The sequence below is a fragment of the Oncorhynchus nerka genome, linkage group LG10 (genome assembly GCF_034236695.1).
Source record: "Oncorhynchus nerka isolate Pitt River linkage group LG10, Oner_Uvic_2.0, whole genome shotgun sequence".
Taxonomy (NCBI): Eukaryota; Metazoa; Chordata; class Actinopteri; order Salmoniformes; family Salmonidae; genus Oncorhynchus; species Oncorhynchus nerka.
Window position 1 is genome coordinate 49,731,180 of NC_088405.1, and position 24,982 is coordinate 49,756,161.

General features: G+C 40.4%; 2 protein-coding genes and 1 long non-coding RNA gene across 3 annotated transcripts in view; all 3 read left to right on the forward strand.

Moving 5' to 3' along the window:
- The window catches only part of LOC115135450 (bifunctional heparan sulfate N-deacetylase/N-sulfotransferase 1-like), a 34,699-nt gene extending 30,826 nt beyond the window's left edge, over positions 1 to 3,873 (forward strand). Inside the window, exons 13-14 of the mRNA XM_029670148.2 lie at positions 400 to 499; positions 1,189 to 3,873. Coding sequence (XP_029526008.1) covers positions 400 to 499; positions 1,189 to 1,308 — 220 coding nt within the window. The 3' untranslated portion in view covers positions 1,309 to 3,873. The remainder of the gene's footprint in view (positions 1 to 399; positions 500 to 1,188) is intronic.
- Positions 3,874 to 4,448: 575 nt separating this feature from the next.
- LOC115136397 (uncharacterized) lies at positions 4,449 to 9,188 on the forward strand. The gene is made up of 3 exons (XR_003864609.2): positions 4,449 to 4,737; positions 6,370 to 6,516; positions 7,686 to 9,188. It is a non-coding gene; the product is annotated as an uncharacterized LOC115136397 (long non-coding RNA).
- A 4,839-nt stretch (positions 9,189 to 14,027) lies between these two features.
- LOC115135451 (small ribosomal subunit protein uS11) lies at positions 14,028 to 20,757 on the forward strand. Its single transcript, XM_029670150.1, has 5 exons — positions 14,028 to 14,132; positions 14,947 to 15,097; positions 15,258 to 15,419; positions 18,138 to 18,214; positions 20,643 to 20,757. The coding sequence occupies exons 2-5, from the start codon at positions 14,949 to 14,951 to the stop codon at positions 20,708 to 20,710; spliced, it is 456 nt and encodes a 151-aa protein (XP_029526010.1). The 5' UTR covers positions 14,028 to 14,132; positions 14,947 to 14,948; the 3' UTR covers positions 20,711 to 20,757.
- Positions 20,758 to 24,982: the final 4,225 nt, after the last annotated feature.

Genomic DNA, 24,982 nt, shown 5'->3' on the forward strand with positions numbered 1-24,982 from the left:
GAGCAGAGGTGCTTGCTTTGTAAACAGCTTTGATGTGATTTTTCAGAATGTTCCCTTCTGGAGGGATTACCATCGCTTTGACATCTCTCTGCCAACCTATTCCCTTTCTTCTGCCTCCCCCCTGGTCTCCAGCTCCCCCCCCCCCCCCCCCCCCCCCCCCCCATATCTCCGTTTCTGCCTCTGATGCTTGACCACATAATCACTCAGCCATCCTTGTAAACAGCCACATCTGTCAGCCACATCCTCTGTAGACAATGGATATGCTTTGTCCCGCATCTCTTCTCTAAACACGAAGAGCCGCAAACCATCTGTTCAGGATTTTTGATTAGGTTGGGAATTTATTTTCATCATTTTTGACTGGCCCCCTCTGTTTTATGGTTCTGTGTTCCTCTGTTCTAGGTTTGATCCCAAAAAAGGGTTCTGGTGCCAGTTGTTAGATGGGAAGACCAAATGCTTGGGCAAGAGTAAAGGACGGCGATACCCCGAGATGGACACAGATGTAAGTTACGAACCTTTCCCTCAAGATAAGTGGACTAAATTATTCCACACTTTTGTCACCTTGAAAAGCAAGTATTTTTAGATTTTATAGAAGAAAAAAATATGTATTTCCTACAGTCAGTGCTGCTTTATCATTGCTTGTCTGTGACAGACTCCGCTCCTTTCAGGCTGGGTTTGGAAAGCCACCAGATCGGGCAGAGTGTCTAATGAGCAGACATAGAGTGGAGTTGTGAGGGGGGGCAGGGTGGGCAGTGGGCACAGCTCAGGTCCTTGAAGTTACCTTGACTGTTTTGGCACAGACACCTCGGAGGTAATTAGCTGGGTAATGGCGGGTGATTTTTCTCTCTCTGCTGCAGTCAGAATGGCAGGGCTCATGAGACTCACAGAGCTGTAAGTGCCCGCTGCCTGAGTTGCTCAGTATCTGGGCAAAAAATCTCTGCACACTAAGTTAACTACAGATCATAGACAATGTAATGTGGTATTGTTCCCTGTGCATAAAAGTTAGATATTCATGATAACATTTTAATATTTTTATATAATTTGAACACCACCTAAAATGGGCAATTACCGTATCCAGGGTGGGAACTATAAATTATGTATTGGTCTATTCAAATTTTTCTTGTAACTATATGACTCTATATTTGTCTCTCTCTCTCTCCCCCTCTCTCTCTCTCTCTCGTCCTTTGGCAGTCTCGCGCCTTCCTTAGGGAGCATTACAGGGACCACAACATAGAGCTGTCCAAGCTGCTCTATAAGATGGGCCAGCCTCTGCCCAGCTGGCTCAGGGAGGAGCTGATCCACACCAGGTAGCCTCAGCATGGCCAGGGACACAAGGACAGAGACGCCACCCCAGCCTGCCCACACATAGGGGGTGCACTCTCCCCTCCGCTCCAGCCAGCCAGCGCCACGCGGGGTGACCAGGAGCTGAGGAAGCGGGAGAGACACAGCAGGCCCTCCATGCCCACTCAACCCAGTGGCCCCCAACGACCCCAGTTTGGGGTGTGGGCCTCCAGAAGGGAAAGAGGCAGGGGTGAAGGAGAGACATGAACTGTGTTTAGGATTGCTCTATTTCTTTCTCCCGAAAGAATGACAAAGTGCCCGTCTTGACCATGGGCACATGCACACAGCAACGCTGGGGCAAAGCGAGAGGAGGGAGGGATCAAGGAGAACCAATGTTATTATTCGGTCTCTCACACAGACAGGCAGACACACTCACTCTCTGTGCGCTCTGCAGAGGGCGGAGAAAGACTTTGTTTCTCTGTGCCAGTAATGGAAAAGTACACTAGCCAATAATGGATATTCAAGTGCCGGAGTGGATTGTTAATTTGAAAGTATTTCTGAATTTATATTTGAATCATTTAACACTCATATACTGCTGGATGTCTGTATTTCTTTCCGAGCTGTTATGGTTGCACAATGCATCTTTCGAGCATTGTATGTTCCTTTCAACTGTCCCATGTTTTTAATCTGTGTTCATCTGAAAACATAACTGGAATCCACGAATTGCTCCCACAGACCACACTGATACTTGACCTTTATCAAGTCAAATCACCTTTGGGTCTCTAAGACCTTCAATTGAATGAATCCACAGTACAGTGGGATTAAAAAAGTGAAAACGGTAATATTTCCAAATGAGACCAGCTTGCTTTGTTTTGGTCAGTGGAACGTTGTCCTTGGTCGGAACTGCCTTAATAATGAAATATTGAAAACCCATTCCTAAATACAGCTGGACCCTACCATGTCTGTAGAGTACACTACAAACTGAACGTAAATGTGACATGAAAAATGTAGCTGCATGTTTTAAAGGCCTTAAAGTGAATATTGCAATTTCACTCCAAGGAGACGGGCATCCTCGTCGCCATCCAACTTGTTACTGTACCGAGCACGTCTCTTGATTTTCCGCTAATAGAGCAAAGGAGAGCAGGATGTTGATTCCCCGGTCTTTCCCAACTCAACTGACTCGAGCTCAATCACTTCCCTATTCATTCTGTCATTTGATTTGTTACTCCTTTTGTGCCTGTACAATAGATGAGTGCAGAATAGAAGGATCTCTTTTGATCGGCTCCAATAGGGGAAGGATACTGGTACCCCTAGCCCTTGTCTCCTAGTTTCCAGTTACAGACAACACGGTCTTCCCTTCCACTTGGAATGGCTTTGCCACGTGGTCAAAGCAACACACCTGGGGAGCGTAGGTCACAGCAACATATCTCTAGCTCTGCAGCGGTTGATGTAGTATGCCCTTTGAACCCAAGCCCACTGGATCAGCTGGTCGTGTAAATGGCGGCCTGTAAGAAGTGGTCCTTATCCTTCCTTGTTGGGTGGCTCTTAAAGGTTCACACTGTCCCACGTCATCCTCGGACGTTGTTCATCAACGCAGCTTATAGTCCTAGCCCACTTTCATAGTGTCCAATCAGGTGTGTTCTGCAAAGACTTTGGGAAAATTAAGAGGTGAAATTGGATTTGAAGCTGCAAATTCAAGACTGTTAATCCCACCCTCTGGAGGAGCTGCGGTGCTCTATACAGGAGACATTGAGAGCCTTTTCTTTTCTCAGTTTATTAGTCAAGGTTATAGGAATGTAAACTCACTTAATTTTATCTCCTGTCAGTTGCTATGGATGCATATACGAATAATATGAACATAATCTGGGAGGTTAATGTTTCTTTGTTGTATTACAATCCGGTATGTACAAATACATGATCTACTCTGAATCCATGCTCTCCTAGAAGCACAGTATTTATTTCTCAACACGGTGTAAGAAGAAGGTTTTGGTAGAACTTTCCTGTTAAAGAGAACCGTCCTTGTTTGTGTGAGGGATTTTGCAGTGCTCCAGAATACGAGGGTCCATTTAGCATTTTGTATTACTTGGGCCCTTGTAAAGAAGTGTGGTCTTATGGGTCCATTCTAGATGAATTGTATTTAAGGTACCAAATCATGCACCTTGTGTGGTGACACACCACGCATGCACAAATGCTGCTCTCATTTCAATTTGTTCAAGGAGCTGTAATATAGTCAATAATCCTTTGTCTTGTCATTTCCTTTTGCTTTTGAGCTGTTTTACAATGCAATATAAAGTACAAGTGTTCTGGTTCAGAGTATCAGGGAGGGTGTTGTGTTGTTTGAGCCTAGACACGACATGGGCCGAGCGAGTTCCCATGTCTGGGCAGTTCCTTCTCTACCCCACTCACTCAGCAGGAGTCCCAGTGAATTTCACTCTGTATGATAATGTTGGACATTGAGTAGTGATCATTAACTATAAGGAAATGATAATCATCTGGACTGTACAATCAACCAGTTGTTGTTAATATTTTTTATTGTTTGTAGCTAATATTTTTGTGATTTTTAATTTACAAATAAAGAAACCACTGTCTTTTAAATTTTTGTCATGCATTTTTATTTTACATGTAGTTGATGACGATCTCTTGGAATATGTAATGTAATAAGAGCAGGACAGGGACCCAACCTGAAAACTGTGTAAACCAATGTGGCACATAAACGAGGTTTCATCCAACTGGCGACAGATTTTCATGCGAATATTCTAAAAAAATCACCAAGAAAATACCCGCATTTTCGCTCCAAACGGATTTGTTGCGGATAAAACTCAGTGCGTGATGACAGTGCATAAATGTATTTTTCCCCCCTTAAATGTTCATGTACCGAATAATAAAAGTTCAATGTGTTTCCGTCGCATTTTCAATTCTACCGAGTTATGCATTAAATAGCAAATACAGATACTCTGGCCCTGGCATTTTAACTCGAGTCAACGGCACGCAGAAACAGTCCGGGTAGGCTTGTTTATGGCTAAGGGCGAGAATAGTTTTATTTGTCAAACGGCAGGCAAGCGTCAATCATGTCACCAGAATGAGACCCTCGAGATATTTGGGAAAGGAGCATCAATATCATCGTGCACTTTCACCGCCCTGTGAAGTTCATAACTTCATCTGTAGCCTAATAAACTGCATGGTGTCTGTCCCGAGTCGTATTGGGAGGACCACACGCCATATCATCTCGTTGAATCCAAGTTTACTTCGATCTGATGGTTATTATATAATATTTGCGCATAAGGGCGTTTCCACCACAATTTCTGTCAATTCATTTTCCCGACGCAAAACGATCCCATGTCAAACAAATTATCTGTCGGCATTTATAAAAAATTATACCGAAATTACCTGTTTCTATCACAGCTGTCGTGATTTTTTCAAAATAAGATGACTTTACTTTCATAACTGGATGGAAACGTGGTGAGTGACTGTAAATTGTCTTCTTAGCTGTCATATAACAGTAAATCCAGTGCTTAATTTGAGCTGAATCCTGACGGAACAGGATAGGGAAAAGTAATGTGTGCCCATAAATATCAAAGAACGTGACAGACAATTTAAAATATATTATATTATTTTCCTCATGCAAAATGTACATGGATTATTTTTTTGTTCAATGGATTTATTTCTCTGAAATGTTTTCCTTAAAAGTTTTTTTTACATCGCATATTTAAAAACCATACATAAATCTCACATGTAGGGATTAATTATTTAGTCATTGCATTTGGTGTTAGGCAACATTATTACTACTTTGTTTCTTGTAGCTACTGTAGATGATTACTTGCCATCATTTTGAGAATAGATTGAGATGGGGTAGACAACTATTGTAGGTTTATAATTTATGTAAATTTTGAAATAGCACAGAAACCTGTTTATTGTCATACACTGTAGTTGTGGCTGCCCATAAGGTTATGGCATCACATTGGATTTATAAAACATGGTTTAGATATTATGGTTCTAACTAATGACTGCAATCGGGTTGTAAATGACCTATTCTTTTGGACTGAGTCCTCCCAGAATTTCCATTGGGAATCGTTTATGCATATTGCCAACAGCAGGGGGTGCGGTAGAGAGTCTCCCTTCCCTGTTTACATGCAATGTGCTTTGTGGACTTCACCGGACAGAGGTTGCTCTTCTGATTTCAGTTTTGTGATGAAACAAAGGTGTGGTTGAATTTTATTCTGCCACTGTCTTCTTATCGTCTCGGCCTTAAGCCTATTTTTCACGGTGTCAAGGCATATGAACTAACAGGTTACAGAGGAAACAACACAATTATCACAACCCATACACTAGGTTGTAATATGGCTTTTTTTCTGGTTTAGCTTCCCCAGTGATTTTACACACGCATCGCTACTGTACACAAGCAATTTATTTATAGAAAATGTTGGAGACTAAATGGTGTTCTGAGTGATATTTACCTTTTATGTTGAACTTGTGAAGTTTAAATGTGTCAATTGATCGAGTGAAAACTGTAAGTGATCTTGACATAGAGATGAGATGGTTTGCGGCCAAGCTAGCCTAGCCCATAGAATAACATGAAGAAATGGTGCCAGCTAATATTCTGGTTTAAATTTATTGATTCACAGCTTCTCTGAGATAATATTGTGGTTTCTTTTCTACTCCGTTTATATTGTCTATGCCCTGACATCTCCAGATTTCAAGTGTTATATATTACAGAGTTGTATTATTATTATTTTTTAAACGGTATACACTAACGCTAAGCTAACTGCGCTAACACTAGCCTGTCAATTCTATAGGGTTGCTATTAGCTTAATGCTACCGTAGGCTTGCTGAGTATTGAGATGGCTGATTTTGTTTATTTTTTATTTAGCTATAAAGGTTAAAACAGACTTTCTTATATGTGTATTTATTGTTATTGAAACAGTACATGATTGTTAACTTTTATATAATCTTAAAATAATGGTGTATTTTTAAATACAAGTCAGTGTATTAGCTGGCATGACTATTTTAAATAAAGAGAATGTATTATGTTACTGTACTTACAGTACGTTCTAGTCTTTTACAGCATCTGACTGAATTATTCATGTTTTGCAGATCAAAATTCACCCAGGCTCAAACGTTACGGTCCCAAAGAACGTCTGGAGGGCAGTCATGCAACTAGGCCAACAGTTACATTGACATGGCAAGAGCTGCTGTTGGGTGCTTTTGATGTTGACATGTTGCTGAAGAGCAACCTGAGAGGTATGTACAGAGATCGTATAGACCGTAGAATTAGAATGACTATAAGGGTCAAAGGCATTTAGATCATGGAAGGGCTGGGCCTTGCAGGTGATGAAGAAGCATGTTCAGGCTCAGTCGAATTTCATCTCCAAGTTTGAAGAAGATCTAATCACATTGGGTCATTTTTGGGGGGTTTCCATCTCAGAATGCACATTTAAGGTTAACAGGTAACCGGAGGCACATCGCCTGTGAAAGAGGCTAGTTGCTGTTCACGCAAACCAACACTGTTTCTGATGGGAATGTCCATTTTACTCATTCTAATTCTATGGGACTATGGAAAGGGAAAGGGGGATACCTAGTCAGTTGTACAACTGAATGCATTCAACTGAAATGTGTCTTCCGCATTTAACCCAACCCCTCTGAATCAGAGAGGTGTGGGGGCTGTGGTATAGTATGTATATATATGTATGTATTATTTGTAGCGTTGTACAGATAAACCAGAGTCATTATCTTTAGACCTAACTCAAATTTAAATATTTGGCTGTGTCATTAATTATGACACATTGAACTTATTTGTTTTGAACAATTCTAAGTGGTAAAGCTAAAATGGGAGACAAAAGAGATTGGATCCTGAAAAAGTGATAACAATAACTGGTGAGCAGGTTTTTTTCTTCATTGATTACAAATATGCATTTGACAGTGTGCAGGTATCGTCATGATATTGTTCTAAAATATAATATCACTTCTAAATGACTCATGGCAGAAAGAATGGTGAATATTTTTCCAGACACTGATTTCGAGATTATTATTTTTTCCCCCATTCAACAAATGTAAGATGTTAAAGGGATAGTTTACTTTTTTTAGAGTTTATAGTCAGATTGCTAAATCCCCTCAAGTCAATAGTGGCTATTTAAAAATCTTTGAACATGGATTACAGTTTCTCCTGGCCCATGGACTACTTTCAGGGTAAGGAACCCTCTTACTGACTATAAGGTGTAAAAAAAAAAAGTGAACTATCCCTTAATTTAATCATTGCAAATAGGGCATTAATGGTCAAGGATTTCTTATTCAACTGAATCTGATAAGCTTTTGAAAAAAAACAACCACAAAAAAAACATGTATGCCCCCTAACCCAACCCCTAACTGTTCTATGTGCTATTTATCTTGGATTTGTTGCATTCCCTCCACAGATTTTGTCATGAAGTCCTTACCTGGTTCAACAAATGGACACGAGGGAATGGCTTACAACAATAACATGGCTGAATTAAGAAGCGATGGGAGCAAAAAATTGGATTAAATGTGTTTAGTGTTTTGAGTCGTTTCATTCGAACGTTTTATTACCATGACTACTAAGTATCACTAAATTAATGTTCCTGTTACATAAACTATATTTACAAAAGAATGTGGACACCCTTTCAAATTAGTGGATTCGGCTATTTCAGCCACACCCGTTGCTGACAGGTAAATAAATTGAGCTGCTATGCAATCTACATAGACAAATATTGGCAGTAGAATGGCCCGTACTGAAGAGCTCAGTGACTTTCAATGTGGCACCGTCATAGGATGCCACCTTTCCAACAGGTCAGTTCGTCACATTTCTGACCCAGTCAACTGTAAGTGTTGCTATTGTGAAGTGGAAACATCTAGGATCTACAACGTCTCAGCCGCGAAGTGGTAGAACACAAGCTTACAGAACGGGACTGCCGAGTTCTGAAATGCGTAGCGCGTAAGAAATCATCTGTCCTCGGTTGCAACATTCACTACCGAGTTTCAAACTACCTCTGGAAGCAACGTCAGCACAATAACTGTTCATCGGGAGATTCATTAAATGGGTTTCCATGGCCAAGCAGCCACACATAAGCCTAAGATCACCATGCGCAATACCAAGCATCGGCTGGAACAAATCTGGGTTTGGCAGATGCTAGGAGAACGCTACCTGCCCGAATGCATAGTGCGATCTGTAAAGTTTGGTGGAGGAGGAATAATGGTCTGGGGCTGTTTTTCATGGTTTGGGCTAGGACCCTTACTTCCAGTGAAGGGAAATCTTAACGTGACAGCATACAATTACATTTTAGATGATTATGTGCTTCCAACGTTGAGGAAACAGTTTGGGGAAGGCCCTTTCCTGTTTAAACATGACAATGCCCCATGCACAAAGCGAGGTCCATACAGAAATGTTTTGTCGTGGTGGCAGCATCATGGTTTGGGCCTGCTTTTCTTCAGCAGGGACAGGGAAGATGGTTCAAATTGATGGGAAGATGGATGGAGCCAAATACAGGACCATTCTGGAAGAAAACCTGATGGAGTCTGCAAAAGACCTGAGACTGGGACGGAGATTTGTGGCCTTCACAGAGCCCTGACCTCAACCCCATCGAACACCTTTGGGATGAATAGGAACGTCGACTGTGAGCCAGGCCTAATCGCCCAACATCAGTGTCCGACCTCACTAATGCTCTTGTGGCTGAATGGAAGCAATTCCCTGCAGCAATGTTCCAACATTTAGTGGAAAGACTGTTTTTCTGCAACGTATAAAATAGTAAAAATAAAGAAAAACCCTTGAATGAGTAGGTATGTATATACAGTGCCTTGCGAAAGTATTCGGCCCCCTTGAACTTTGCGACCTTTTGCCACATTTCAGGCTTCAAACATAAAGATATAAAACTATTTTTTTGTGAAGAATCAACAAGTGGAACACAATCATGAAGTGGAACGACATTTATTGGATATTTCAAACTTTTTTAACAAATCAAAAACGGAAAAATTGGGCGTGCAAAATTATTCAGGCCCTTTACTTTCTGTGCAGCAAATTCTCTCCAGAAGTTCTGTGAGGATCTCTGAATGATCCAATGTTGACCTAAATGACTAATGATGATAAATACAATCCACCTGTGTGTAATCAAGTCTCCGTATAAATGCACCTGCACTGTGATAGTCTCAGAGGTCCGTTAAAAGCGCAGAGAGCATCATGAAGAACAAGGAACACACCAGGCAGGTCCGAGATACTGTTGTGAAGAAGTTTAAAGCCGGATTTGGATACAAAAAGATTTCCCAAGCTTTAAACATCCCAAGGAGCACTGTGCAAGCGATAATATTGAAATGGAAGGAGTATCAGACCACTGCAAATCTACCAAGACCTGGCCGTCCCTCTAAACTTTCAGCTCATACAAGGAGAAGACTGATCAGAGATGCAGCCAAGAGGCCCATGATCACTTTGGATGAACTGCAGAGATCTACAGCTGAGGTGGGACACTCTGTCCATAGGACAACAATCAGTCGTATATTGCACAAATCTGGCCTTTATGGAAGAGTGGCAAGAAGAAAGCCATTTCTTAAAGATATCCATAAAAAGTGTTGTTTAAAGTTTGCCACAAGCCACCTGGGAGACACACCAAACATGTGGAAGAAGGTGCTCTGGTCAGATGAAACCAAAATTGAACTTTTTGGCAACAATGCAAAACGTTATGTTTGGCGTAAAAGCAACACAGCTCATCACCCTGAACACAACATCCCCACTGTCAAACATGGTGGTGGCAGCATCATGGTTTGGGCCTGCTTTTCTTCAGCAGGGACAGGGAAGATGGTTAAAATTGATGGGAAGATGGATGGAGCCAAATACAGGACCATTCTGGAAGAAAACCTGATGGAGTCTGCAAAAGACCTGAGACTGGGATGGAGATTTGTCTTCCAACAAGACAATGATCCAAAACATAAAGCAAAATCTACAATGGAATGGTTCAAAAATAAACATATCCAGGTGTTAGAATAGCCAAGTCAAAGTCCAGACCTGAATCCAATCAAGAATCTGTGGAAAGAACTGAAAACTGCTGTTCACAAATGCTCTCCATCCAACCTCACTGAGCTCGAGCTGTTTTGTAAGGAGGAATGGGAAAAAATGTCAGTCTCTCGATGTGCAAAACTGATAGAGACATACCCCAAGCGACTTACAGCTGTAATCGCAGCAAAAGGTGGCGCTACAAAGTATTAACTTAAGGGAGCTGAATAATTTTGCACGCCCAATTTTTCAGTTTTTGATTTGTTAAAAAAGTTTGAAATATCCAATAAATGTCGTTCCACTTCATGATTGTGTCCCACTTGTTGTTGATTCTTCACAAAAAAATACAGTTTTATATCTTTATGTTTGAAGCCTGAAATGTGGCAAAAGGTCGCAAAGTTCAAGGGGGCCGAATACTTTCGCAAGGCACTGTATATACAGTACCAGTCAAAAGTTTGGACACACCTACTTACTCCAGGGTTTTTCTTCTTTTTTTTCTTCTTTTTTTTAACTATTTTCGACATTGTAGTATAATAGTGAAGACATCAGCACTATGAAATAACACATATGGAATCATGCAGTAAACAAAAAACTGTTAAAAAATTGAATTATATTCTTTGCCTTGATGACAGCTTTGTACACTCTTGGCACTCTCTCAACCAGTTTCATGAGGTAGTCACCTGGAATGCATTTTAATTAACAGGTGTGACTCTTATGGACTGTACCCTTTTTAAAAGTTTTAGCCTAAAATAACACACCCAAATCTAACTGCCTGTAGCTCAGGACCTGAAGCAAAGATATGCATTTTCTTGATACCGTTTGAAAGAAAACACTTTGAAGTTTGTGGAAATGTGAAATGAATGTAGAAGAATATAACACATTAGATCTGGTAAAAGAAAATACAAAATAATAAGACAAGCGTTTATTTATTTATTTAAAATTTTCATCTTCTTTGAAATGCAAGAGAAAGGCCATACATTCAGATAGGAGTCTAGGTGTAATTTAGATTTTGGCCACCAAATGGCAACAGTGTGTGTGCAACGTTTCAGACTGGTCCAGTGAAGAATTACATTACTGCACAATATTTTGTATCAAGTCTGCCAGGAGTTTGCGCAAATTTGCCGAATTGGTAAATTCATACATTTTCAAGTACATAACTATAGAGCACATACAAACATGATATGGTATGCTATGGTAATAAACTAGTTAAGTTTACACACTCCCAGGAATATCATACATGATGGAACATTAGCTTATACACTAACTTTCACACATCTAGATGGCCGGTCGTGGTGGGTGTGGAGCAAGAGACAGCAGTGGGGTCAAACTGTAGACCCCAGTTCCTACATTAAAAATTGATTTTATAAAACAAAATGATGCTACATTTTATCTCTGGGACCCTCAGGATGACAAACCAGAGCAAGAGTACTGAATGCAAGTACATTATTTACCTTCAGAGGTGAATGTATCAAGCCAGTGATACAAGTTTTTTGTTGTTGTGCACTCTCCTCAAACAACAGCATGGTATTTTTTCACTGTAATAGCTACTGTTAATTAATTGGACAGTACAGTTAGATTAATAAGAATTTAAGCGTAATTGCCCATATAACACATGTCTATGTCCTGGGAAGTTGGTTGTTGTATTCAACGTCATTCTAGTCACATTAGCGCATGTTAGTAACATCCATCTCGTTAAAAGTACATTTGTGGAATGTCTTTCCTTCTTCTTGTATTTGAGCCAATCAGTTGTGTTGTGAAAAGGTAGGGGTGGTATACAGAAGATAGCCCTACTTGGTAAAAGACCAAGTCCATATTATGGCAAGAACAGCTCAAATAAGCAAAGAGAATTGACAGTCCATCATTACTGGAAGACATTAAGGTCAGTCAATGCGGAACATTCCAAGAACTTTCAAAGTTTTTTTCAAGTACAGTTGCAAAAACCTCTATGATGAAACTGGCTCTCATGAAGACCGCCAAAGAAAGGAAGACCCAGAGTTATCTCTGCTGCAGAGCATAAGTTCATTAGAGTTAACTGCGCCTCAGATTGCAGGCCAAATAAATGTTTCACAGAGTTCAAGTAATAGACACATTACAACATCAACTGTTCAGAGGAGACTGCAAAGACACCATTACTAAAAGGACACCAATAATAATAAGAGACTTGCTTGGACCAAGAAATATGAGCAATGGACATTAGACCGGTGGAAATCGGTCCTTTGGTCTAATGAGTCCATATTTGAGATTTTTGGTTCCAACTGCCGTGTCTTTGTGAGAGTAGGTGAACGGATGATCTCCACATTGGTGGTTCCCACCGTGAAGCATGAACGGGGGAGCTGTCCAAACTTTTGACTGGTACTGTATATAAATATATTTTCCACTAACCCTACCACCCCTCCCCTAATTGAAGTAAACTAATGAAAAACAACACTTTGGCTTCTACTTCCAGCTTATACATACTTTAAAAATGTTATAGACACAATCTATTTTACATTAGTTATTCTTGTTTGTTTTTACTCCTATCCTTCCACTACCATCAACCCATCCCATCTATTTCTGAAGACCATAGAGTTTTATTTGCCCTATATTTTTAACTGTACAGTTTCACAAAAGTTCTGAACCTATATACATTTTACGGACACCGTATATTTTACATTAGTTACTTTGTTATTAGACCCACCCTTCAGATCCACTCAACCCCTCCCACCTATCTCCATCCCTATTGGATTTCTATTTGCCATATATTTTTCAACTGTGCTGTGATGTTTCACAAAAGTTCTGAACCTTTCTATTCTCATAGTTTCTACAGATTGCAAATTAAAGATACATTTTTTTGCTACAAGTATTATTATATTATTGATCGATTGACTATATCTGCAGTTCTTCAGACATTCCTGGACCTGCGACCAAAAACAAGCTACATGTGGACAGTACCAAAACAAATTATCTAATGATTTTGTCTCATCGCAAAATCTGTAAAGCTGGGATGTTTAAAAAAAAAACATGTATTTAATCAGGCAAGTCAGTTAAGAACATTCTTGTTTACAATGATGACCTACCCTGGCCAAACTAACCCGAATTTAAATGAAAAATTCTAAGTTTTGAATCCAGCATCGTTTTGGGAATCAGTTCATAAACCATGTGCCATGGAATCAGTACATTGAAAATCTCTTCCCAAATATTTTGCAATCTATGTGGCACAGCTGTCAATTTTTGGGTCCTTAAATGAAACTGGTATACTTTTTTATTTATCACAATTTTCTTTAACCAATTTTGGTCTTTGATGCAGGACCGACAGACAAGTTCCTTACTTTCTCCCCCTTCCACTTGCCTCTTCCATTTTTGCGGTAATCCTGCAATTAGTTGGTTGTAATTTTGGGTAGAGCAGACATTTCCATATATTTTTGTTTGTGGAAAGCCTTCTCAGAAGAGTGAAGGCTGTTGTAGCAGCAAAAGCGGGACCAACTCCATATTAATGCCCATGATTTTGGAATTAGATGTTTGACGAGCAGGTGTCCACATGTTTTTGGCCATGTAATATAAATGTGAATACTGCATGTGTCTCACATATATGTGCATATAGTAATATGCCCATACATACAGATATATGTATCCACACACATAAGTACATATATGTCACATAATGTATATGTTGAAATGTACAATAATGGGCCGTTTTCATATATCTGACTTATATTTCTGATTTATACACCGTACAGACAACGAGAGAGATAGACTGTGCTACAAATGAACCGCTTGATGGCAGTGAAGTGCACGGTCTACTTCCGGAAAAAGAAAGCTTGAACTCTAAACCCGGTTACGTTTGTTCTTTCCTTTCCTGTTTCGGCTTTAGAAGAGACACACACAGGTACAATGTCGCAGAAATTATATCCAAATTAATCCTGTTTAACATAAAGAACAAAGTGTCATTTGTGCTTTTAATCGATACACTGAACTTTGATTGGTATGTTAAATGTGTAATTTGTCTGAAATCAGCTTCAGACGTTTGGATTAAATGACATTGGTGTTGGCTGTAAGCAGCGGTTTCCACCACTGTAAGGCCTGAATTTCGCTAGCCGGATGGAGCATATTGAGTGGGTTTTATGATTTGCCATGTTAACCATATTGTCTTCAGTCATGTGCATTTTTGCAGCTTTGAAGTAAAATTAAATCGAAGAGACCTGCTGAGTGATACTAGTTAGGTTGCTGTCGTGGTAATTCGGTGCTAACCTTAAAGTAGTCGGCTAACGATGGGCTTCTGCAGTTTTTAGTCTAGACTTTGCTGTGACTGACAATCACACATGGGTTATTTTTGTATGGAAATTGTCGTGTTGTATATGCTATGATATAGCTAACAAGTCTCGCTGCTTGCCTGTGGTGCTATGTGATTTATGTGTCGAGCGTTGGCTTTTAAGCCAGACAGTTGGTTATTGGTCAGTTGCGATAATGGCTAGTTAATGGTTGTCCATATACTCTCCTGCAGTTACTTAGCGAACTAGCCATTTACAAAAGTATATTGTGGTGAAGTTATCTACAAAGGAACCCATCCTTAACCAAGACCTAGCCTGCTAACTATTTAGCAATGGTGCCCACTCCACCTGGTCCCAAATTGGGACACTTGAATGGATGCTAATGCCAGACATGTCTGACGTCATCAATACTGACAAATGCATCTTTTGCAGCTATGGCACCTCGTAAGGGTAAGGAAAAGAAGGAAGAACAGGTCATCGCCCTGGGACCTCAGGTTGCCGAAGGCGAGAATGTCTTTGGAGTCTGCCACATCTTTGCATCCTTCAACGACACCTTCGTTCACGTCACTGATCTTTCTGGCAAGTAAGTACAGGATACAATGGAATAGTGCAAGCCCAGCTTTATATTTAAAAAAAGACTGCCCTTTCTGGCTTAAACTGTGTAAAGTGCATGCCGTCCATCAATAGCAATCGATCGTATGATTTCAAATGCTTTGTTCGAAACATGTACCTGCTCCCTCCAGGGAAACTATCTGCCGTGTGACTGGTGGTATGAAGGTGAAGGCCGACAGAGACGAGTCCTCCCCCTACGCCGCCATGTTGGCCGCCCAGGACGTCGCCCAGAGGTGCAAGGAGCTGGGAATCACTGCCCTCCACATCAAGTTGAGGGCCACTGGCGGGAACAGGTTAGGAACCCCCTCCTCACTGATCTGAAGCACAATCTGGTGTTGCTCCATGTCTTTTGTACATCTACAGTGGATGGTGCAGCTAACTTGTTCTGGTACATTGTCCTTGGACTACTCTTGTTGCATGTGCGAATATACCATGCAATTAAAGGACCCACCCCCAGAGGAAGTTGCAGCCGCTATTTCAATGTAATTTCTTGTCCTAGAGACGAAATGTACCTTTAGGTTCCACCTCTGAAGAATGGTGAATGCTACTTTACATATTCACGGATTGGGTGTGAGAATTTCCATGTGGAGTTGATAAACCTCAACAAATAGGTCACTGACAGCACAATATAGCCAGCTAGCATGCTAAACTTATCTAGTTAGATGGCTAGGTATCTTGCTAATGTTATTTTAATTTTATTTTTTCTATGCCATATTCAAAACATTTTCCAAGCTGGATCTATGGCTGGAGCTGGATTTACAATAACATTTATTTAAGGAAAACTTCACCACTGATGGAAACCACCACCAAAGTCTTTGACTTTGCCATATTTTAATTTTTTAAATAACTTTTATATAACAAGGGGAAACCATTAAGACCAGCGTCGTCTTTCCAAAGTTAGTTCAAGCAATGTGAGCGACAATTCAAGCATTATCACTACAGCATTAGTTACATGCGTACAAATATGTTGCATTACATTCAAAAGGTCAGTGGAAACTAATGTATGCAATCAATCAAAAACAAGTGCAGTTTCCATTGGTATCAGAGCCCCATATTCCCCTTTTGGGACCAAAGACTAAAGTTGTAGTGACCTGTAGGCCATTACAGGACTTCGGGGCATAGTAACTGAAAGTAGTCTTCCCTAACTTTAGAGACCAGCAGAACCTCTAGAACCAACCAGTCTTATCGTTACTAGATTTCCAATTTAGAAGTGAGGTAATATGGGAGTTTCTAATGTTGGGCCCTTCTGGTCGTCAGAATATCAGACAAATTAACTATATGAGCTGGGAATAAAATTACCTTTTTGGTCTACCATTCACTAACAGGTACATTTTAAAAAAAATCTACCAGACAATGACATTTTTTACCATCCAAAATATCGCCCCCCCCCCTACTAAAATCACACCAAAAAAAGATACGCATGCTTTCTCGGCGCAGCGGTTTACGGCAGTGCTAGAGGTGTCACTACAGACCCTGGTTCACAACCGGCCATGGTCGAGAGTCCCATAGGGCGGCGCACAATTGGCCCAGCGTCATCTGGGTTAAGGGAGGGTTTGGCTGGGGTAGGGCGTCATTCTAAATAAGAATTTGTTCTTAACCGAATTGCCTAGTTAAAGGTTAAACAAAATACAATTCTACAACAAATGTAACAAGTAATGTGGTATGTGGGTCATTTTATTTTTTTGTCACGTATTTTAATCAAAATATCACAGAGACAAATGTTCCTGACTCTTTTTAGGGCGGAAGGTTACCGTGGTAGCGCGACTCGTCATGTTTGTGCCTGTGAGATTGATTCTGACTAATAGAATGCCTCGTCTTTTCTCCCTTGGCAGTTGAAACTCAAACCTAGAAAAACAACCAAGCTTGTGAACAAAACAATGTAAATAGCCATGAAACACAAGGACACTCTCACTTCAGTAGACTTTCGTTTCAAGTAAATGAGACCAACTCTTTATGCCTGTGCTTCTAAAAATGAATCTTTCACTCAGCTCTTCAGGTGCTCACAGCCCCCAGCCAGGACGTTTTGCAGCACAAGATGTAATGGGCTATATAGATTCATAGTTCTTTGACATCGTGCAATTTTAATTTACAAGCTATGAAACAGAAAAGGGGATAACTTTGATAACAGCTACTGCAGCATTCATTTGACTATTTTTATTCACAAATGGGAGTGAAATGCTCACGCTGTGGAGCCCTGACCACCTGCCAACATGGCTGTGACATAGACATCTCATCCACCAATGTCAAAATCTCCCAGCAGGTGTTAATTTTAGCCCCCGTATGTGTAAATGGTGCGTATGGAAATAATCACAGCTATTGTCTTTGCTCATGTTCATGCACACTGCAAATGACAAGTGAAAAAAATAAATCATTATCTGGATGTTTTTTAGCAAACGTTACACCAATCAAAGAACTGTAGTGAAGCGGAACTTTAGTGTTGAACACATTCATCTTGGGGGAGCAGGTTGTGTTAAATGACATCACGCAATTATACAATTTTATAAAATGGTCAGATGTTTATTTATTTTTTATACATACTAGCTAAAGAGAATTTACACATTTTCTGGAGGGGGGGGGGAAGGTGGAGGTGCAATATCAAGTTTGTACCCCGCCCAGTTTTAATTTGCTCAGGCAGCCAAGTGGACATGCGGCTGCTTGGTTCATCTCGGTCTCAAAGAAGAATCACTTGGCACCTGTTCCTGATTAATAAACAATGCCATGCTGGTGGGTGGTAACATTGAAATAAACCCAGCTCTGAAACGAAACGTAGGTATCATGCATTCACACGGATTTGCACGAAGTGGGTCGTTTGAATTTGTCTCTTCAAGGCCAAATATATCTTACTTTGACTAAAGCTATGACTTGACTTAAATCGATGTGCAACACCATTCTTACAGCTCGCCTACTCGTGCGGGCGTTTACGTGTGTTGTCGAACTGAATTTATCTACAGTGGACTATATTAGATTGTCTTGTGTGCAACCGTACTCAGTGTGAACATTTTGCCTTTCAGAACCAAGACCCCTGGACCAGGCGCACAGTCTGCTCTCCGTGCCTTGGCTCGTTCTGGCATGAAGATTGGACGCATCGGTAAGCTTTCGCTCATTTACTCTGTCAGGAGTATCTGTAATAAACGAGATGGTGCTGTTATTTTTTCTTCAACCCCTGCCTTCGACCAATAGATGGTCCACTTGTTAGTAGGGCTGGGCGATTTATATTGAATTTATTCGAATTTGTATTAGTGCGATGTTCCAAATGCCTATATTGCAAGAATCAAGTTTTTTATTTTTTATGTTTTAATGAGTGTTTGTCTTTTTGGTTTATCTCCTTTGTGCCTTCTGTACTGTGCACTGCTGCACCTCTCCACTTGCACAGACACAAAGCCCCTGCCACTCACGAGATCACGTCTCCCTTTCTGACAACAAGCAGTTTGAACTCGCTATTTGCCTTTTAAGATTTGGGCCAACCGAATCTGTCTTATGATGCCGTTTTTGTTTTAACTTCCAAAATGAAGAAAAGCAGACCCTACTACAGTAAAACTGGAACATAAATGAACATTAATGCTCAGTTTGTTGCGCCCTGCATTGCGGTACGATCAGTGCTATTTGGCATCCTTGGGATGGCCCTAAACTTCAGCATAACCATGACCATATAAAAGTTTACTTTCAATCGGTGTTATGGACCTCCCAAGCATCCCGTATCGCACAGAACATTGCAGTACCCCCATACCGCTGGCAGCATTTTAGCCACAGTTATGTGCTAGCTGTCTAGATTGTGTTATAAATATGTAAGGAATTTGCTACTCAGTTCTCATTCTGAGAAAGTATTTTATCCAGGTAGGCCACTTGATTTCATCTAGACAAAGTGACCAGGCGTTGTTCAAACAGTTGGAGACGGACAGGAGGGTGAATTCATAAGTTAACTTCTACCTTTTTAACAAGCAAATTGATCCACGTTGGCTTTAAATTAAAAGGTTAGCTGGCTACTCACTAGCACGTGGGCTTGTGCTTGATTGTTTGCGATGTGTTTTTAATTTCCTATAATGCCTGCTACTAGAGGTTGGTCATTAGTGGATGTGCATAGTTCTGGTTAAATTAGTAACAAACTGCCTTTTCGTAGACAGGACTTGAAAACCAGATGTGTGATTATTGCAAAAAAAGCAGCATCAACTTTTTTGATATAATTATTAGAGGCTCTTATTGTTTTGGAAGACTTCTATTTAGCCTAGGTATAACTTTACAAGCCCTGAATTGGATTATTCCTGACTGTTTGAAATGGAGTGTATCAACCTTTTCTAATTGTGCAGCAAGCTTATTTAGACAACGTTTATATTTATGGAAGAAGAAAAAAATCAATAGTAGGTGTATATTGTGAATCCCCCATAATTTAATTTTAATCCATATCGCCCAGTTATAGCACTGCACTGCCATGGCTGATTCAACTAATCAAGGAGAACGTTGGGAAACACCATGTCTGCCTATTTCATACACGAATGGTTAAATATACTGCTTATATTGATGTTTTCCGGAGGATGAGAATGTTTCATTTGAGAAATTATTGTTCTGCTAGTCTCATACTAAATGTGAAACAATTCTACTTTTCTGTTGGCCTCTTTTTGTTTAAGCCTCCTGAACACGGTGTAATTTATATGCATACCGTAAAACTTTCAATTATTAGCCTGGGTGTTTTATTTGCTTAAATCACTGACCACAACAGGCGCTTAGGCGGGCTTCTATTTGAGCTGGGCGTCGATTGCCTTAATGGATACCGCTTTTGCTCATTTGCCTAGTTAATTCTTTCATTCCAGCATTCACTTAAAGCATTTTAATCAATTTATTCATTTCCTGCACTGTTATTTGTGTCACATTTATTGTCTTAGTATGCCTCTTTTAAGAACGTCCTAATAATAAAACATCCTAATAATTTTTTCTGTGCGTTTTCGGCAGTTCTTACTCTGGCCACTAGAGGACGGTCAGTCGATTACTTGGTCTGTACTCCCAAAGTGGACTGTGATTGCCAGTTAGCTAGCGGTGTTCAGTCAGCTGTTAGTAGCCAATGGCTAGCAGTTTCTTACTTGCTGATAAACAAAACAAAAATGGATGATTGGCATCTTATTTGAGTCATTGAATTATGTAACAAATCAAACATTAAATCTTTAACTATTCATGGTAAGGTCATAAACTGTAGTTTTAGACTGGGTGTTTATTTGAAACACTTTATTTGCTGAAGTGTGTGCCATTGCCCGGCTAAAGGAGACAGGCGGCAATGAGACTTCAATTAAAGTTGTACGGTACTCTGGAATACTGTTGTCACAACAATGTATTTTTTACAGTTATTTAGCAGATGCTCATTCACAGCGACTTTGGATGAGACATTTTAGCCAAATGTATGAATCTGTTCAATGCCTTTCAGACAATATTCATTGAACATGTTAAAATGAGGATGTTGATGAATAAAGGATTCAATGTACAATTCTTGTTACTGTTTATCATGCTCACTAACGCTTGCTCTCTTGCAGAGGATGTCACCCCTATTCCATCAGACAGCACCCGCAGAAAGGGAGGTCGTCGTGGGCGTCGTCTGTAAATGTGCTTATTTTGAGTTTTTTCACTCAATTAAAAGGTTAATTCCAACCTCTGCTTTTGTCTGGTTCTTCAGTGGTTTTTCTTTTCTTTTTCACTGAGTCTGTCTAGGAAACATATCCTATTGAATGTTCTTATTCGTCAAGCAAATCTTAAATTATTTAGCAAAAAAAGCTTGCTTGGCAGCAAGTTGTATGCAGGTATATGAGTGGCTTTATCAAACGGTTGATTAACACTGAACAAAAATATAAATGCAACATGTAAAGTGTTGGTCCCATCTTTCATGAGGTGAAATAAAAGATCCCAGAAATGTTCCATACACATTTAAGGTTATTTCTCTGTGTTTACATCTCTCTAAGTGAGCATTTATCTTTTGCCAAGATAATCCATCCACCTGCCAGGTGTGGCATATCAAGAGGCTGATTAATTAAACCACATGATCATAACACAGGTACACCTTGTGCTGGGGACATACGGCTATTCACTCTAAATTGTTTTGCCACAGATGTCTCAAGTTGAGGGCGAGTGCAATTGGCATGCTGACTGCAGGAGTGTCAACCAGAGCTGTTGCCACATAATTGATTGTTCATTTCTCTACCATAACCTGCCAATGTCAAATCATGCTTTATACAGCATATTTCAGACATGGAATGCAACATTGTGCTTCAAAGGAAGATAAAATAAAAATGTAAATATTTACTACACAAACGCAAGGATAAAAATAACCGAAAGACTAAAAGGAAATGCAAAGCTAAAGTGTTTTTTTTCCCGGCCATATCGGGTTCTCTGGCAGGCTATACCAGAGGCTGGGGGCATAGTAACTAAAGGCTGCCTTTCCATACCTCTTGGTCCTAGGCTTTGGGATGGTTAAAATGCCAGTGCCAGAAGACCTGAGGGACCTACTGGGTACATAACTTAAGCATAAGCATGGGTCGGACGTAATTAGGGTGCACAATTGTAGATTGACTTAAAAACCCATAGAATCTTTAAATTAATTTGAGTCTTGGGTATGGCGCTACAAGCTTGCCACACCTCTTTGGTGAGTTTCTCCCATTCTTCTCTGCAGATCCGCTCAAGCTCTTTCAGGAGTGTCGCTGCACAGCTATTTTCAGGCCTTTCCAGAGATGTTTGATCCGGGCTCTGGCTGGGCCACTCAAGGACATTGTCCCGAAGCCACTCCTGCGTTGTCTTGGCTTTGTGCTTAGGGTCATTGTCCTGTTGGAAAGTGAACCTTTGCCCCAGTCTTAGGTCCTAAGTGCTCTGGAGCAGGTTTTCATCAAGGATCACTACTTTGCTCTGCTCCTCTTTCCCTCAAACCTGACTAGTCTCCCAGTCCCTGCCACTGAAAAACATCCTCACAGCATGATGCTGCAACCAGCATGCTTCATCATAGGGATGGTGCCAGGTTTCCTCCAGACATGATGCTTGGCATTCAGGCTGAAGAGTTCAATCTTAATAAGATCAGTGAATCTTGTTTCTCATGGTCAGAGTCCTTTAAGTGCCTTTTGGCAAACTCCAAGCAGGCTGTCTTGTGCCTTTTACTGAGGAGTGGCTTCCATCTGCCACTCTGCTATCATAACTCTCCTGTGAAGATTCCAACGATTAGGTTGCAGTGGGTCCGCTCTACAGCGCCCTCTCTCTCTCCCGCAGAGGGAGAGGTGGAGGGGGCCACTTTATGGCGGTCGTAAAATACGCTGCCTCTATGCGCTGTAGTGGTCAAGATTGGAATGTCTCTGTGGAACAGAGAGACACTTAGACATTAAAAGGTTGAATAATTGAACAGTATTTATGTCTTCCAAGCAGTTGAAATGGCCCGTGGACAGTTAAGGGACAGTCATGTCGATTTTGTTTCATTTGGTGATCTCATGACAGGAAACACATTACTGTGTCTTTGGTTGTGTACACTTCTCAGTTATGGGGTTTACATCTAAATGTTGTGAAACATATATGATTAAATATGAAACTATGTGAAAATATGTGATGTTAACCTTCTAAATAAGAAAATTGTGTTCCATATGAAGCCTTAACCAGGTCAGTGGCCACGCCCACGTTAGCACAGACATTACCTCTGCGTCTTCTCCCAGAAGTGTATAAAACCACTCGTGACAAAATGTACATTTTATGCCAAAGAGACCCACGGTAAGCCGGACGTCATTAATGGTTAAGAAATCTACAAACTAAAGTTAACGCCAGGACGAGGTTCTCACGTTGGGATGGCTATCACTCTAGAGACCAAAATATGCCGGGTGAAGCTGGTGTGTGAAGTGGTTCAAACTACAACTCTACAAAAGGACAAGACCAGAAAATGTGGAGATTATCCCCACGCTGAAATGGTGAAGAAATCTACAAACTAAAGACCAATTATTCAGCCTGCAGCTGTTTAAATACTTTAGTCTGGTAAACACATCTGTCCTAAGAACATTTCTGAATGTTATAATGGATACTTCAGAGTACTAATCTACAGCTATGACAAACTTTGATCTCTGGTGGACAAACCAGAGGCTTTCTGTCGACTGTCTATCCAGCAGACGGATTGGCGATCGCAGAGAGGGACAACAAAGACACTTGCAAATATGTAAATAGCAATTTCTTTTTGAATCAGCGGTTGCTCATTTTCAAAGTATTAGCTCTGAGTTTCCCGCTCTTGAGCTGTCCACACCCCTTTCCTTTGTCTACCAAAACGTCATATCGGTTTCGTCCACTAGGGACTTTTTTATTTGTATCACGTGTGCCTTTCCAAATCATGGCCAATCAATTGAGTTTACCACAGGTGGACTAAAGTCAAGTTGTAGAAACATCTCTAAGATTTTTTAAAAATGTAATCCATTTTAGAATAAGACTGTAATGTAACAAAATGTGGGAAAAGGGAAGGGGTCTGAATACTTTCCAAATGCACTGTATAATGCAATATTATAGGCTGCTGCCCTACCATATTCCTATGTGTTGAATTTTGATCGGGTTTGTAGCTGGAAAGTAGTTAACATTTTGTAGAGAGAAATATTTTAGATTGTACTACAATCAGTCTGGGATAACCTGGATGTCCATCGAACACTAAAGGCTTCGTTTACACAGGCAGCCGAATTCAGATCTTTTGGCAATTATTTCAGTAGGGTCTAGATCCAGCAGACACCTTCTCAGGACACAGACCCTGTGAGACATGCAATCTCTAACAGGGTGTCGAATGGTGCCAGAGAGATAGCTAGATAGTGTAGCCAATTTATCAAGGTGACAGCTAAAGAAACTGGCTAAAGTGTGGGTAAGCTGAATACATTTTGTCTGGGGGTGAAAAGAAATGTACACCTTTTAACACTTGAAAAAGAAAAGGAGAGCCACACTAGGAGCTCAGATGCAATAATTTAATAACCAACTTCGTCGGGGTATAATGACACTGCGGGTCACTCATTTATATAGTTTGGAAGGACACCGGCGTCTGTAATTATTTCCGGCGGTGGCTTGAATATATTGGTTGATATACAGATATAAATCAAATATATTTAAAAAGCATGAATGGATAACATATGATCATACAGTTGAAGTCGGAAGTTTACTTGTGTTGGAGTCATTAAAACTCGTTTTTCAACCACTCCACAAATTTCTTGTTCACAAACTATAGTTTTGGCAAGTCGGTTAGGACATTACTTTGTGCATGACACAAGTCATTTTTCCAACAATTGTTTAAAGACAGATTATTTCACTTATAATTCACTGTATCACAATTCCAGTGGGTCAGAAGTTCACATACACTAAGTTGACTGTGCCTTTAAACAGCTTGGAAAATTCCAGAAAATTATGTCATGGCTTTAGAAGCTTCTGATAGGCTAATTGACATCATTTAAGTCAATTGGAGGTGTACCTGTGGATGTATTTCAAGGCCTACCTTCAAACTCAGTGCCTCTTTGCTTGACATCATGGGAAAATCAAAAGAAATCAGCCAAGACCTCAGAAAATAAATTGTAGACCTCAAGTCTTGTTCATCCTTGGGAGCAATTTCCAAATGCCTGACGGTACCATGTTCAACTGTACAAACAATAGTATGCAAGAAAAATACCATGGGACCACGCAGTCGTCATACCACTCAGGAAGGAGACGTGTACTTTGGTGCGTACTTTGGTGCGAAAGGTGCAAATCAATCCCAGAACAACAGCAAAGAACCTTGTGAAGATGCTGGAGGAAACCGGTACAAAAGTATCTATATCCACAGTTAAACAAGTCCTATATCGACATAACCTAAAAGCCCACTCAGCAAGGAAGAAGCCACTGCTCCAAAACCGCCATA